Source organism: Pelobates fuscus, chromosome 6, assembly GCF_036172605.1.
Source record: "Pelobates fuscus isolate aPelFus1 chromosome 6, aPelFus1.pri, whole genome shotgun sequence".
Taxonomy (NCBI): Eukaryota; Metazoa; Chordata; class Amphibia; order Anura; family Pelobatidae; genus Pelobates; species Pelobates fuscus.
The window spans coordinates 183,507,735-183,521,908 of NC_086322.1; the positions used below are offsets into that span (position 1 = coordinate 183,507,735).

At 38.3% G+C, this 14,174-nt stretch overlaps 1 protein-coding gene across 1 annotated transcript in view; it reads left to right on the plus strand.

The window, feature by feature from the left end:
- The first annotated feature begins 731 nt into the window (after window positions 1-731).
- The window catches only part of GUCY1A1 (guanylate cyclase 1 soluble subunit alpha 1), a 59,770-nt gene continuing 46,327 nt past the window's right edge, over window positions 732-14,174 (plus strand). Inside the window, exons 1-2 of the mRNA XM_063460102.1 lie at window positions 732-1,130; window positions 9,675-9,742. Coding sequence (XP_063316172.1) covers window positions 870-1,130; window positions 9,675-9,742 — 329 coding nt within the window. The 5' untranslated portion in view covers window positions 732-869. The remainder of the gene's footprint in view (window positions 1,131-9,674; window positions 9,743-14,174) is intronic.

Sequence of the window (14,174 nt, forward strand, 5' to 3'; positions counted from 1 at the left end):
AACAATATTCAGGGATATCATTTTTAATCTGTGGGGTAATAGCTTCTTGATCCAAAGAGATATCTAACTGCCATTTTGGGGTCAAGAAGGCTTTTTTGCCTAGTTTATTGCAAAATTGGAAGCGCTTCAAACTGTTGTTTTGCCTTCTTTTGGATCAACAGCAATAAGACATGTTAGAAAGGCTGAACTTGATAAACACGTGTCTCTTTTCAGCTATGTAACTATGTCAGTCCATCAACATTATCAGCATCATAGAAACACATAAAAATAGAGCAATGATTAAGCAACGCTATGATGCCACTTCTTTTTTAAGTGTACAGCGCAATTACAGAGCTATACATAATAGTTAAATTGCAGGCTGTTCTGTTGTTATAAATTATAAACTGTGCATTATTGATATTGCGCTATTTATGAATGTATTTTCATTGTAATATCATTTTAATGACACCTGGCATTTTTAAAGTACCATTTTAACAGTACCATTTGTACTGTCATACCAGTATCCATACAAAGAGAACATTTTTAACTGATATCCCTCTAGATTGGAAGCCTCTAATCTAACAGCAGCCAACCTCAGCCTGGAAATATACTTTTCTAGAGTCCCTCTTTTTTTAAGTATGCAGATTTGGAACTAATGCCAGTACAGATGGGTGCTGTGTCCCTATGCAGCATGCAATGGTGCCTCCCCCTATCTAGAACTGATCCCCGCCCATTAGACTCCAACAAGCAGTCGGTGCGAAGCTCTGACAGACCTACTGCTGAGAGTTCTGTGTCTTTAGGCTGCAGAGCAATTGTTGAACAGTGGAAGAATAATAACTGGAGACCAGGAAGCCTAACAGAGCGTCACATGAGCTGACACTGTGGACAAGATGTTCTGTACCAAGCTGAAAGACTTAAAGCTATCAGGGGAATGTCCTTTCTCTATGCTCACACAGAGCCAGGGTTCAGAGGAGGGGGATGAAGTGTCCAGCAATGCTGCTGCTGCCAGTCTTCCAATCTGCAAAGAGGTCCATGAGCTGAGCACCAGGAGAACAGGTGACCATGATGGACTCCCACAGAGGAAGACCAGCCGGGGCAGGGTTTATCTGCACACTTTGGCAGAGAGCCTTCGCAAGTTAATCTTCCCAGAGGTAAATCACTGTCAAAGGGTCTGGATACAAATTAACTGCATTCTGAACTCTTGATGACCAGATACATGTATCAGTCAGGGTTCTTTAGGCATGGAGGAGACAGTGTGCAGCTGTTCATCCCAAAATTAGTACTATTACCCGGCTGGGAAGGAGTTAATATACTCAGATCTTCAAATAAACCCCCTTAAAAAAAATAAACACAGAGGAAACTGATTGTTCCACCAGCCCACGCTGCTTTGACTTTATTACTAATTATTTATGGTTATTTTGTTTGTGTTTATTTGTGTCGGCACCGTTTCAGCAAACGTAAACAGAGGTTTGGGAAAATCAAGAATAGTGCAATCAAATTTGATTCATAATTGCAGTAGTGAATGCAGTTCTAATACAGTAAAGATTAAACTTACATCCCAGCTGCTAAGGACTATTCCCCAGGATGCACAGCCAGCCCATTGACTGTCTATGCATCATTATATTTAAAAAAAAAAATCTTCAACAGTTGGAGTGTCACAAGTAGAAATGCCCTCAGTGGTCAAATGGCTTCGTTTGGTTAATGCATTTGTATTGTCTGTTTCCCATTTTAAGCATCGGCATCGTTATTAGCTAATGATGCTTTTTGACGTTGTTTCTTTTAGTCTCAAAATTAGTATGCCCACTAGCTAGCAAGGTGTGTGAAACCCATACCTCGCTGCCTTTATCAGCTGTTGATGAATAAATGCTGTATCCAGCTCTGCCTGAAAACAGAAAATTACACATTACCCAGTGACTGCTACGGCTCTCTCTTATTTGCCTGTTTAGAATGAGTAACCCTTTCAGTGCCATCAGAATGAACAGCAAATAGCATCTAACAGGTCCTTATAGAGTAAAATGTACTTTTTGTATTATTATTTTTTTTACAACATCAATATTTAACAAGTATCGTGTGTTTAGATTTTTCATACATCTATGGCATTTTCTAATGTGCAAATGTGTTTAAAATAAGTGCAGTATCCAGTGGGGTTTACCATCTGATGTATATGTGTATTTTCTAGATTAACAAAAAGCTTCACTTTTTGAGAAAATATGGGGGCAGGGATAAGCAACTTTTGGCACTCCAGATGTTGTGCACTACATCCCCCATAATGCTCTTACACCCATAATGCTGGCAAAGCATCATGGGAGGTGTAGTCCAAAACATCTGGAGTGCCGAAGGTTGCCTATGAATATGCTATAATCATTTTCACTGGTCCGTGTTAAACACAGACTATAACAGATGTGGTTTTCTGGTCTTAATGCATAAGGGAAACGCAAAGCCATAACAAAACTCTAATAATATAATGGTATGTTTCTTTTAGTGTTGATATTTGTCTATCTATGGATCTATGTATCACATAAACAAGGCAGTCTCTCTTTATAAATGTCATAGTGCAAGTTACTTCCTATCTTACAGGAGAAAGCCAGAACCTTTATTCACCCAAATAAAGCACTGGCATGCTATTAACTGTATTTACTTCTGAAGATGTTAAAACATATACATCTTGCTATAGTTATAATAAACAACAGCCCACTAGTCATTGCCTATGCATGCTTGCTGTGTTCTCCAGAACAGATTTATTTTAAACTGCTATATTAAAGTATTTTACTACAATTGTGTACTGTGGACATTTTATACCCCCTAGTTACAGATTTTGGGCCATGCAATAAATATATTCTCGAAAATATATTTATTATACAGACCAAAATTTGTATTATATATATATATATATATATATATATATATATATATATATATATATATATATATATATATATATATATATATATATAAAATAGTAAATAAAGGCTTGCACTCACGGTCTGTAGATAGGTAAAATATTTCTTCTTTATTTCAATTCATTTAAAATATGGTTGCTGCCATCATCAACGTTTCAGCCACCTCTGTGGCTTTCATCAGGATCAATTCAGCATAAATAACATTCCAAATACAGATTTCTGCTTATATATAGCTAACCAGATTTAAACAATAATATTTATATAATGCAAAATTTGTATATATACATGTTACCTGTCCTGATGAAAGCTCCATGTTGGAGCTGAAACGTTGATATTTTATATGGAATAAATAAAAGCTAAATTTTACTACTTCAACCAAGTCCCAGGAGTGCGATTGTTTCTACACCCATATATATATATATATATATTTATTTTTAACTTGTTGTGCATATGTAAACCAGAGTAAGATGCAGTGTGACCTTTAAACATTCCAGCACTCATTTATCATTTTATTAGGCATAGTAACCGCAATGTTACATTGTAGCTGCAGACATTGAAATAAAAATAGTTCTATAAAATCATAACAATATTAATGTTATAAAATATATTTTACAAAAATTATGCCTGGGCACATAGAATGTACTGAAATAAAGAACATATTTGTTCTTCGATCTGAATTGTGATTATAAAATACACGTTGTAAGCTTGGAGACGATTCAGAGACATGTCTTCTCAGTGCCCAATTGATGACCCTTGTGGGGCCTTGTCTGCACCCCAAAAACAGTAAATATTTGGGCATTGCACCAGATGCTAAATGTTATGATTACTAGTTAAAAGTTTAATAAAGATAATTACATAAGAAGCATTGTAGGAAATAGAAACCGTTAGGTTATGCTAATTTATATGTTCTATTTTTGTAGTCAGTTGTAAACAGTGTTAACTTTATAGTTAAAAAAAAATAGCCAATTTGATTAAGTTAGTAAGATCTTAGTTCATGCCCCACACCAACCATCTTGTTTTGTGCCATTTTGAATGTTTATGATGTCTAAAGCAAAGTGATGCTAGCAGCTTCAATGTGCAAGGTGCAATTGTCTGATGTGTGAAATAGGATTCCTTGAAGGTTCAGTCATGCAGAAAAAAAAATATGCCCATTTAAAGAGACAGAATTATTTAAAATGGTCTTTCTTCATTTTCTAAAAATGTTTGGGGGAAAAAAATCTTAACCACTTTTTTATTTCTTGCAAAGATACTGCAAATTAAAGCAATGTAACAGCTAATAAAAAAAAAAAAAACTTTACATAATTCAGAACCATTTATATAACTCTTAGAGATCAAAAAATGAAAGAAAAAAATATATAATTATTTGTAACTAGCAAAAATAATAATTAACTTAATCCGGATGGCCTCCATCTGAGAAAAGCATCAGAAGATGTATATCAGATAATTACTATGGAGTTTATTCCCTGAAACCTGAATTAGCCCACTGGAATAGTTCATGAGAGGAGGTTATTATAAGTTGTTTTTAGGCTACTGGGACAAGGATGAGTTGATGGAAATGTTAAAGTCTCTAAGAATTAGGGATGGAATATTATTTGAAAGGAATTAGGGAAGTCAGCCAGCAATGTGGTCAATGAAAAGAAGAAGGAAATTAGGTGGCTGGTAAATACCAGCAATGTTTGCAGAGATGGGTTTGAACAGATGAATTGAGTGAACTTAAAATGAGGAGAAAGAGATGGATGAGATGGTGGGGAGAGGTTTGACAGAGCAGTGGGGTGAGAGCAGAAACCCTACTGCTCCACAAACTCTATCAGGTTGCCTCGGGCCATTCTAGAGCACATCACTGGTTGCCTCTCTTCTTATCTTTCCTACGCAAAATACTAATCCTCCTCTTTCGCTCTCCTTGCAAGTTGATTGTACCCGCATCAGCCCATCCTTGCAAGCTCACTGTCTTGGAGTTATATTTGAATCTGACCTTAACTTAGGTCCAGTCTGTTGCTAAAATCTGCCAATTCAACCTAATAAACATTTCCCACATTCACCCCATCCTTACACATGATGCTACAAAAAAGCTTGTTCATACCCTTGTAATTCCTCTCATTGATTGCTGTAATTTTCTTCTAATGGTTTCCTCAGAAACCATACTGCCTCGGTACAGTCTGTAAGGAATGCTGCTGCCAGACTGATTTTTCTCTCCCTTTACTTCTCTCACACCTCACCCCTCTGCTAATCCTTACATTGGCTCCCTGTACACTATAGAGTTCAATTCAAAATACTAACTGTTAAATATAAAGTTCTAACAACTCTATCCTCATTACATTTCCTCACTAATTCATAGGCCCACCCCTTCTCTGTCTCTCCGCTCTGCCGTGGACCATCTCTTGTCTGCTGCTATAATGTTTACTGCTAACTCGCACTTGCAAGACTTCTCGTGGGCTGCTTCTCTCCTCTGGAAAGGTCTGCCTGCCACCACTCTTCCATGGTCTTCAATTATTTAAGAAAGCCCTCAAAACCCATCTCTTCAGGAAAAGATATGGCGTCCATAGTGATATTTCACAAACCTACCTCTTACTTAAAGGGCTACACTCTCACCTTATGATACTGCTGTTTCCCGTCCTATCGTTTGGTTGCTAGCTCCACAGTGCCCTTCCTCTTGTGGTTTTATACCTCAACTCATCTGGATTGTAAGCTCACCCTATTGTGTTTTTATACCACACCTTTTCTAGATTGTAAGCTCTTTTGAGCAGGGTCCTCGTCAACCTGTTGTTCCTGTAAAATTTTGTATCGTTAAAACCCCCCTTTGTAATATTGCAAAGTGCTGTGGAATATTTTGGCACTGTGTAAATTACGATGATAATAATAATAATGAGCCTTCCCTCCATCCCATGGCCAGTAGGATAGAGAGTAATAATAAGGCTGGGCTAAATGGTCCTAAGGAAATTCCAGGTTCTCTGCTCTGAAAATGCTTAGATCAAGATGGTGCCTGATGTCTCAGATCCTATTAAGGAAGCACTCCAGAAATGTATTTAATTTTTTTTTAACCATGTACCACCTCTCAAAAAAACCTGCAGTGAATAATTTTTGCATATTGTGGGAATGGGGTATATGTAAAAACTAGCTTACATTAGAAACATAGAAACATAGAATATGACGGCAGATAAGAACCATTCGGCCCATCTAGTCTGCCCAATTTTCTACAGCTGTCATATACCATCCCCTTTTTTGTCCAAAACAGACTTCTGCTTGACATTGTCCTGTCAAAATGACTTTTCATTGAGAGGGCTTGCAGACAAATCGTGCATGCGCCTGCCTGGCCAATCATTTTCTTCTGAATGAGCTGTACAACAGTTCATTAAGAAAAGAATGAACAGCAAACATTAAGAAAGGTACAACCCCTCTTGTCTGCCTTGAACAAGAGTTCAAAGTGAATGATGCATCGAAACCTCCAGGCTGTCTGTGTGACTAAGCTGTTTTCTAAACATGCTAAAAATTGACACTTTCAAAAAAATAGGGACAGGCAATTTCGCCATAAAGCACTTCAGCATTGATGCTTAAATGTGTTCTGGTAAAAAAAAACAACATGTTATCAAATATCGTACAATGGAATGTCTCATGGATGGCTTTGCATGATAACCACTCACAGTGCAGTGAAACTAGATTCATCCGAATTATGGGTTGATAGATAATTAATTTAAATTCACTAACTTAAAAACACAATATGGACGCCAGAAAAACATGAGGGGACAACTGGGGAATAATTGCAGTACACTAAGAGTCACATTTTTGTGCAATTTCGGTTCAGCTGAACTGTTTTTCCAAAAATGATCACATGAATACATGGCAATAATAATAATAATAATAATAGAATTCTATTGATCCTAATCATATTTTGGGGGGTTGATTCAGGTTAAGGCAAAGCAAATATTTAAGTATAGCTGAAACCTCTTTAACCTAGCAGGAAGAAATAAATGTTTTCCACTTGAGCAGCTGGAGGCGTGGTGATGGGGCTTCAAATTAGATGATTGGATCTGCACGGGCGCAGTCGGGAGATTGTCCGCCTCCCCTGGCCGACTATCATGGTTTCAGAATCATGTCAGAGATCTCTGGTATCAGAGCCGTCTCTTGTATATTCTGTTAGCTATTAGGTACTTTTCAGTCTCATAGGCTAAAGAAAAGCTGAGAGAACCAGAAGCTCTCAACAAACACGTCTGGCCATCTTCAGAGTCAGGCGCGCCGCCCCTTCAGTCATCTTTTGGTGTCGTTTTAGTCTTTGGTCAGACAACCAGCTTACACGATCAATACCATGCATGTTATCAAGAATACCATGCATGTTATCAAGAATACCATGCATCTATGAGTCCTTTCATTAACCCCTGACATCAAGCAACTTAAAAAATAAACTATATAAAAAAAATCAGAGATGGTTTCAGACCTTTAAATATTGCAAGGTCATAGCAAATATGCGGTGCTTCTAACCAAAGAATACTAAAAATGGCAAACCCCATACAGCAAAGAATAGCCATGAAGTTCACAAAAAATTCCAATTAACTTATATGTGTTCATTACAAAAAAAATACTAGATGAGGATGCAATACATGTAATATTTCATTTCCACATATAATAGAGTAAATATTTAAAATTTGTTTGTAACAGAAATCTTCACAGCCTTGGTAATTTTTTTTTACCAAGTTGAATATTTTACTAACATTGTGAAAATTGGGGCAAGTGTAATTTATTAATAGTTAATTAATTGTAATCGGAAATATTTTATATACCATCTACAACTCTCTATACCCAATACTGATCATTTTTAAATCGATTTTCCAATATAAAAATTAAGGATTTCCTGCTCATTCAAAGAAACATTTTCTGTTTCCTGTTCAGTGGACGGCTGAGAGCTACTTTGCAAATAAAAGAATTGGATTGGCTGCTAACATCGCATGCTCTCTGAAGTGGTGATTTATATTTTTAACAAATTCATACATTTCAAATATGGCCACCTCCATCACACAACACTGACAGGGCCAGTGCAAGGGTTTTTGACTACACAGGCGAAGATGCATTTTGCTGCCCCTCCTACCCCTCCCCCCCCCCCCCCCAAAAAGAAAGGAATTTTTACATGTGTGTCTTTTAAGCCACTTCTGAATTTCTTACCTACTTTTGTGTTTCATAGTTTCATAAACTCTCGTCCTCTCTTTTGAACATCTCACCCTGTATGGTGTACCCCGTTTTTGTACCTTAGATCTCTATAGTGTATGTTATCCTCCATTTTTCCCCATTGTGTGCCTCTACACGCCCCCCCCCCCCTGTGTGTCTCCTACTCCTTCCCTCCTTTGTGTGTCTTTCAGTCCCCTTCCCCTGTGTGTCTCTATTCCCCAGCCCTTTTGTTTGTCTCTTCCACTCCTCTTTGCGATCTCTTCCATTCCCCCTAGTCTTTGTTGTTTCTTCCCTCCTCTCCTTTTCTGTGCCCCCTTATCTGCCCTTTGTAGCATGGCTGCGGACCACAGTAGAGGGTCTTCTGTACCATCTTCCCGGTCTGACAGGAAGTTGTTTGTTGCTCACAGAAAGCACTTCTTGTCAGCCTGCTGTAGAGGATACAGAAGATCCTTTACCGCAGTCTGCTTGGCCATGCTTCTTGTGTGATTAGCAGGAGTGGGAATGCTGTGCACTGTCCTCCTGCCAATCAGCCATATTTTGCACCGTCTGTGCCGTCTTATGGTTGCACTGACCCTGCTGACAGACTTTCAAGTGCCAATATCAGCTAAATTTACTATAGCTTGGTTAGACTAAACTAATATTAGTCTATTTGTTGAAATGGTTACTCCAAGCATCATAACCACTACAGCCTACTGTAATGGGGTAGTTGACGACTCTGCCAATTAATGACACTCTGTGTGTAGAAATATGTAGAGAATTGACATCAGCCACATGGAACTCTTGTTCCAGGAAGGCTAATGATGTCCCAATGCCACACCCGGAGGCAAAGTTACCCCTCAGGGGACAAATGGGATAAACGCAGTATGTGCAGTATTTGAGTGTGTAATGCTGCACACACAGACTCCAAGTACCATGTCCACTTCAAATCACTGAAGTGGCCATCTTCGTGGTGCTTGGAGTAACCCTTGGATTGTTTAATGCTGAGTTCTGGAAATACATTTTCACGTGCCAGTAAAGCTTTAAGCAAAGACGTGTGTTAATTTTGCAACTTAGTTAAAAAATATTGCCATAATAGTATTGCTGTAAAAGCAGAATTTGTTTTGAGCAAACGGCAGGGAATTTCCAATTTGGGGATATTTTAGCAAACGGTTTGAACTACACTGGTCAGTTCATCAACTCACCGTTCATTGAATACACCACTTCAAATGTATGTAAAAATTATTACACTTGTTTTATTATGTTTCCTTTATAATTTTTAAAGGGTAGCTTAAATTTATGGGACATCTGCACAACCTAAAAACTAATTAAAATTTAACTTTGGATCACGCTATTTTTTTCCAATTGAAGAGATGTATTTGACTGAGCATATGTCGCAGGAAATATTGAAATTACTCCTGAAAAGAAAAGCACGAATGTAAAATAAATATTTCAATTGTTTACATTGCAATCCTAGGATAAAAATTGCATTACTTTGTTAATTTTGGATGTATATCAACAGTACTGGTAGAACTCTTTTAAAATGATAACTTGTTGCATTTCATATTACATGTTAACATGTTAAATACAGCCTAAAATGATTATTATACATCTGTTTAGATGTCGCACTTTAATTTACTTTTTTACTTTTATTTGTTGTTACAGTTTGAAAGGCTGAATCTTGCACTTCAGAGAACAATTGCAAGACATAAAGTGAAAGAAAATGCTAGCAGGTAACCTGTCTGAATGATTATATTTCATTGTGTCATTTATTGACAGAGTGGCAAAATACACATATTTTCTGGAATAGTCTCCAATGGGCAAAGAGTATGAAGATTTAAAAAAAATAATAATAATAATACCATGAATGCAGAAGCTGTGGAAATATCTGCTCAGTAGACCTTGCAATCTAGAGGGAACATAATGTTCTACAAACTTACAAATGCAAATTGTCAAAACACATTTTGTTAAATACATATATTTGAAAAGTAGCACACAGACGAGTAGAGAGGACCGCTAGCATACTTCTGATTTTCATGCATGGCGGTTTTGGTTCTATACCCTAAATAAAAATAGATGTGTATAAGTACCGTTAATGCTCCAACTCGTGAGCTGTCTTTTCAAACCATCTAAGTTAAAACTAAGTGTATTAAAAGCAAACACATGGTGGGCAAAGCCAGCGGCCGATCGCAGCAGATGCACATGCTAAGAGCTCCTGCGAGAACAACGCTTAACTTGCACATAACCAGGGTAAAAAAACGCTCGATACTCACCCACTAGACGCCCAGACACTATAGGGAAAATGTTGCTTCATCACAAAACATCGCCACATTGCTAAGGGGAACTCCGATACCACGGCCTACTAAAATGGCGCCGGCGAGGGAAGATTCCAACATCACATCAGAGGAGAGCGAAACAGAGGATTTCCCCATCCCCAGCATACAGAGTTCAACACAGGCAAACTCTGAACCTCAACACCTACCTGCAGGTCAGCGGGCAAAAACCAGCCCCAGCCTGGAACAAACACCAGCAAGCAAGGCCGACATCCAAAACCTGCTGAAGGAAATTAAAGCCTTATTTGCAGCGGAAATCGCACTGGTCCGGGAGGACTTAGGGGGCATAACAACTAGATTGCAGGCACTGGAGGACTCCAGAACAACTGCGCAAAGCAGGCAAGATGCACAACAGTCCGAGATAGACAAGCTCCAGCAAGCAAACCTTCTCATGGAAGGTAGAATTGCAACACTTGAAGACTCCAAGCTTTAGCGCAATTTCAGGATTCGAAATGTCCCAGAGGATATTACGGACGCCGAAGTCCTGCAGTACATCCGACGCCTACAAAGCTTCTTAATCTCACTATCTAAGGCCATGGCAGCCATGCTGGAAAACTATTTTCAGATACCCAAATTAACTAAAGCCCCGGACGGGGCCCCAAGAGACTTGCTGATAAGCTTCCAATTTACTACAGAATAAGCAGCTGCTGCAGGCAGCAGTCCAGGACTTCCCGACTCACCACTATGAAGGGGACCTCTCCTTCTATAATGACCTGACTAGGTCCACCATGGTTTGGCAACAAGATCTTCGCCCTGTCACTCAGCACTTGAGGGAACCTAGTGTGGCATACCGTTTGGGCCCAAGCTGGAAATTGTCAGTGCTCCATGACGGGAAGTGAATTTAACTACTACAACAGTCCGAAACAGGGAAGTTCTTTAAATCACTAGGAATCCCTTTGCCAGAGGCTATGCTCACCACTACCCCGGGTAAAAGCTCCCAAACCCAGGTGTGAGATATGCGCAATATACGACCCTTCTACCCAAAACCCAGACAAGCAGCAGGAGAGTCAAATCTGACGAACACCTGAGAATGAGAAACACCGCGACAGAGGGCACAAGGACATGCCTTATGATACCAGTTGCCAGTGTTTTACCCATCACTGCACCTTCTCTAGGCTGTACATGACTTGAAACACATTGATAATACGTTTATCACCTTCTATACGTTTATAAGTTAATAGTAATTCCATCTGTTAGCATATGCTTTTTCACGAATGTCCCTATGCCAAGGTTATCTCTCGAGACTCACTCCCCCACTAGAAGCAGATTGTTCCAGCCTTATACAGTACTACTTATCATAAAATGTGCACTGCCCGTCTGATAATACCCTATCGGTATACAGCTTAATTATATATATATTAATATTTCGTATATTTCGTACTATTTGTAACCAATTATTGCTGTTTACAATAAGTTGTTGACTGCACTTAAAAAGTGGCAGGCTATGCCTTAACCAGTCTGCATTTTAAATAATCTGCTACAATAAAATATAGAATACAAATAAATATAAATAAAAGCAAACACACATGTTGAATACTGTACACATTCCACGGCAGCTTTAAAAAAAATAGCAAACTGGAGGAAATTCAGCATTCAAAAACGTAAAAAAAAATATTCAGTTAAACAATTTCAAACGAATTGACAATAAAATGAATAAAGAATTATATATACAATTATGTCTGAAACAAAATCACAGATGTGAGTAGACATCATAAAACATATTTTAGTTTATTTCCAATGAATTCAGTGTAACATTTCTAAGTAATAAGCTACATAGCTTACATACATGTGTACATTAAAGCTGTCAAAGTCCAACACTGATGGAAAGATAGCTTATCCTTTGTCACTGGGTTATAGTGATGCTGTGCATTTATAGAATGTGGCATGTCAGGAGATTAAACAGAACTGCAGTTCCATTGGCTCATCAAATGACTTAACAAAGCACTGTTACTTGGCAGTGTCACAAAGGATTATCTTATCTCTGAAAATATTACACCTACTGCAAAAAAGCACAAAGAAATAGAAAATACCTGTTACAGCTCCTAAATATTTACCAATATGCCATCAGTACAGCAGGAAAGATTACAAACATGGAGGTCAAGAACATGTACACACCTTCAGACCATGACTACCATAGCAAAGCCGAGGCATCTTGAACCTTTTAACATGCACATATACACAAACACACATTCATATGCACACAGAGACACACACATTCACAAATCCACACAGATTCATATACACACACATTCTTACACATACACACTCAAACACACAGTTTTATATACACACACACATGTAATGTTGTTTTTTTTGTGTGGAGAAGATTCACGGTGAGAGATAAACATAGAAACAAAGAATGTGACGGCAGATAAAAACCATTCGGCCCATTTAGTCTGACCAATATTTTGAAATACTTTTAATTAGTCCCTGGCCTTAGCTTAAGTCTAGGATAGCCTTATGCCTATCCCACGCATGCTTAAACTCCCTCACTGTGTTAACCTCTACCACTTCAGCTGGAAGGCTATTCCATGCATCCACTACCCTCTCAGTAAAGTAATACTTCCTGATATTATTTTTAAACCTTTGTCCCTCTAATTTTAGACTGTGTCCTCTTGTTGTGGCAGTTTTTCTTCTTTTCAATATGGTCTCCTCCTTTACTGTGTTGATTCCCTTTATGTATTTAAATGTTTCTATCATATCCCCCCTGCCTCATCTTTCCTCCAAGCTATACATGTTAAGATCCTTTAACCTTTCCTGGTAAGTTTTATCCTGCAATCTATGACCGAGTTTAGTAGCCCTTCTCTGAACTCTCTTAACAGTATCAATATCCTTCTGGAGATACGGTCTCCAGTACTGTGTACAATACTCCAAGTGAGGTCTCACCAGTGTTCTGTGCAATGGCATGAGCACTTCCCTCGTTCTATTGCTAATACCTCTCCCTATACAACCAAGCATTCTGCTAGCATTTCCTCCTGCTCTATTACATTGTCTGCCTACCTTTAAGTCATCAGAAATAATCACCCCTAAATCCCTTTACTCAGATGTTGAGGTTAGTAGGATAACAAATATCCTATACTCTGCCCTTGGGTTTTTACGTCCAAGGTGCATTATCTTGCACTTATCCACATTAAAGGTCAGTTGCCACAGCTCTGATCATTTTTCTAGTTTACCTAAATCATTTGCCATTTGACTTATCTGTCAAGCATCCCCTTTAATACCTTAAAATGGAGAATGTGTGGTCTAGTGGGCAGCTCCATTTTTCTCTGTATTGATGCTGGGGTTGAGATTATGTCACATCCCAGCCCCAAAATTAGTAAAGGGTGATCATGGCATCCCAATCAGGAATGAGCTTGTAGACAGTTGCCTGCTCTGGGGGAGTTCTGTTTGCACCCTCCTGCTCCCTGTCACATGAGGCGAACCCACCCCTTAATACTTTTCCATCCTCACTACTATGCATGTGTATCCATATGTCTTCAGTAAAGTTACGTTTTTTTCACCCCTAAGACTGCAGCTAATTAATAATTAATGGATTTTCCAGATAAAGCCAATGAACCCTTAATATATTCTAGTAATGTGCAGTCTACAAGGCCTTAAACCTGACTGTGTCACTCCAATCTATTGTATTCACACAAACTTTGCTATTATTATTGAATACCATCCTTGTCCTCTGAGAGCCTCTGAGAGCCTCATGATAAAGTTATTTGTTTTGTGACTTATTGACAGGGAGTTTGTGGTAGCTTTTGTTTGCAGGGCATTAGGAGACCATGTCTGTTGAAAGAAAATAACTTAATATTAAAGTTGTTGTTAAAGCTACAGGTGATAATAAATG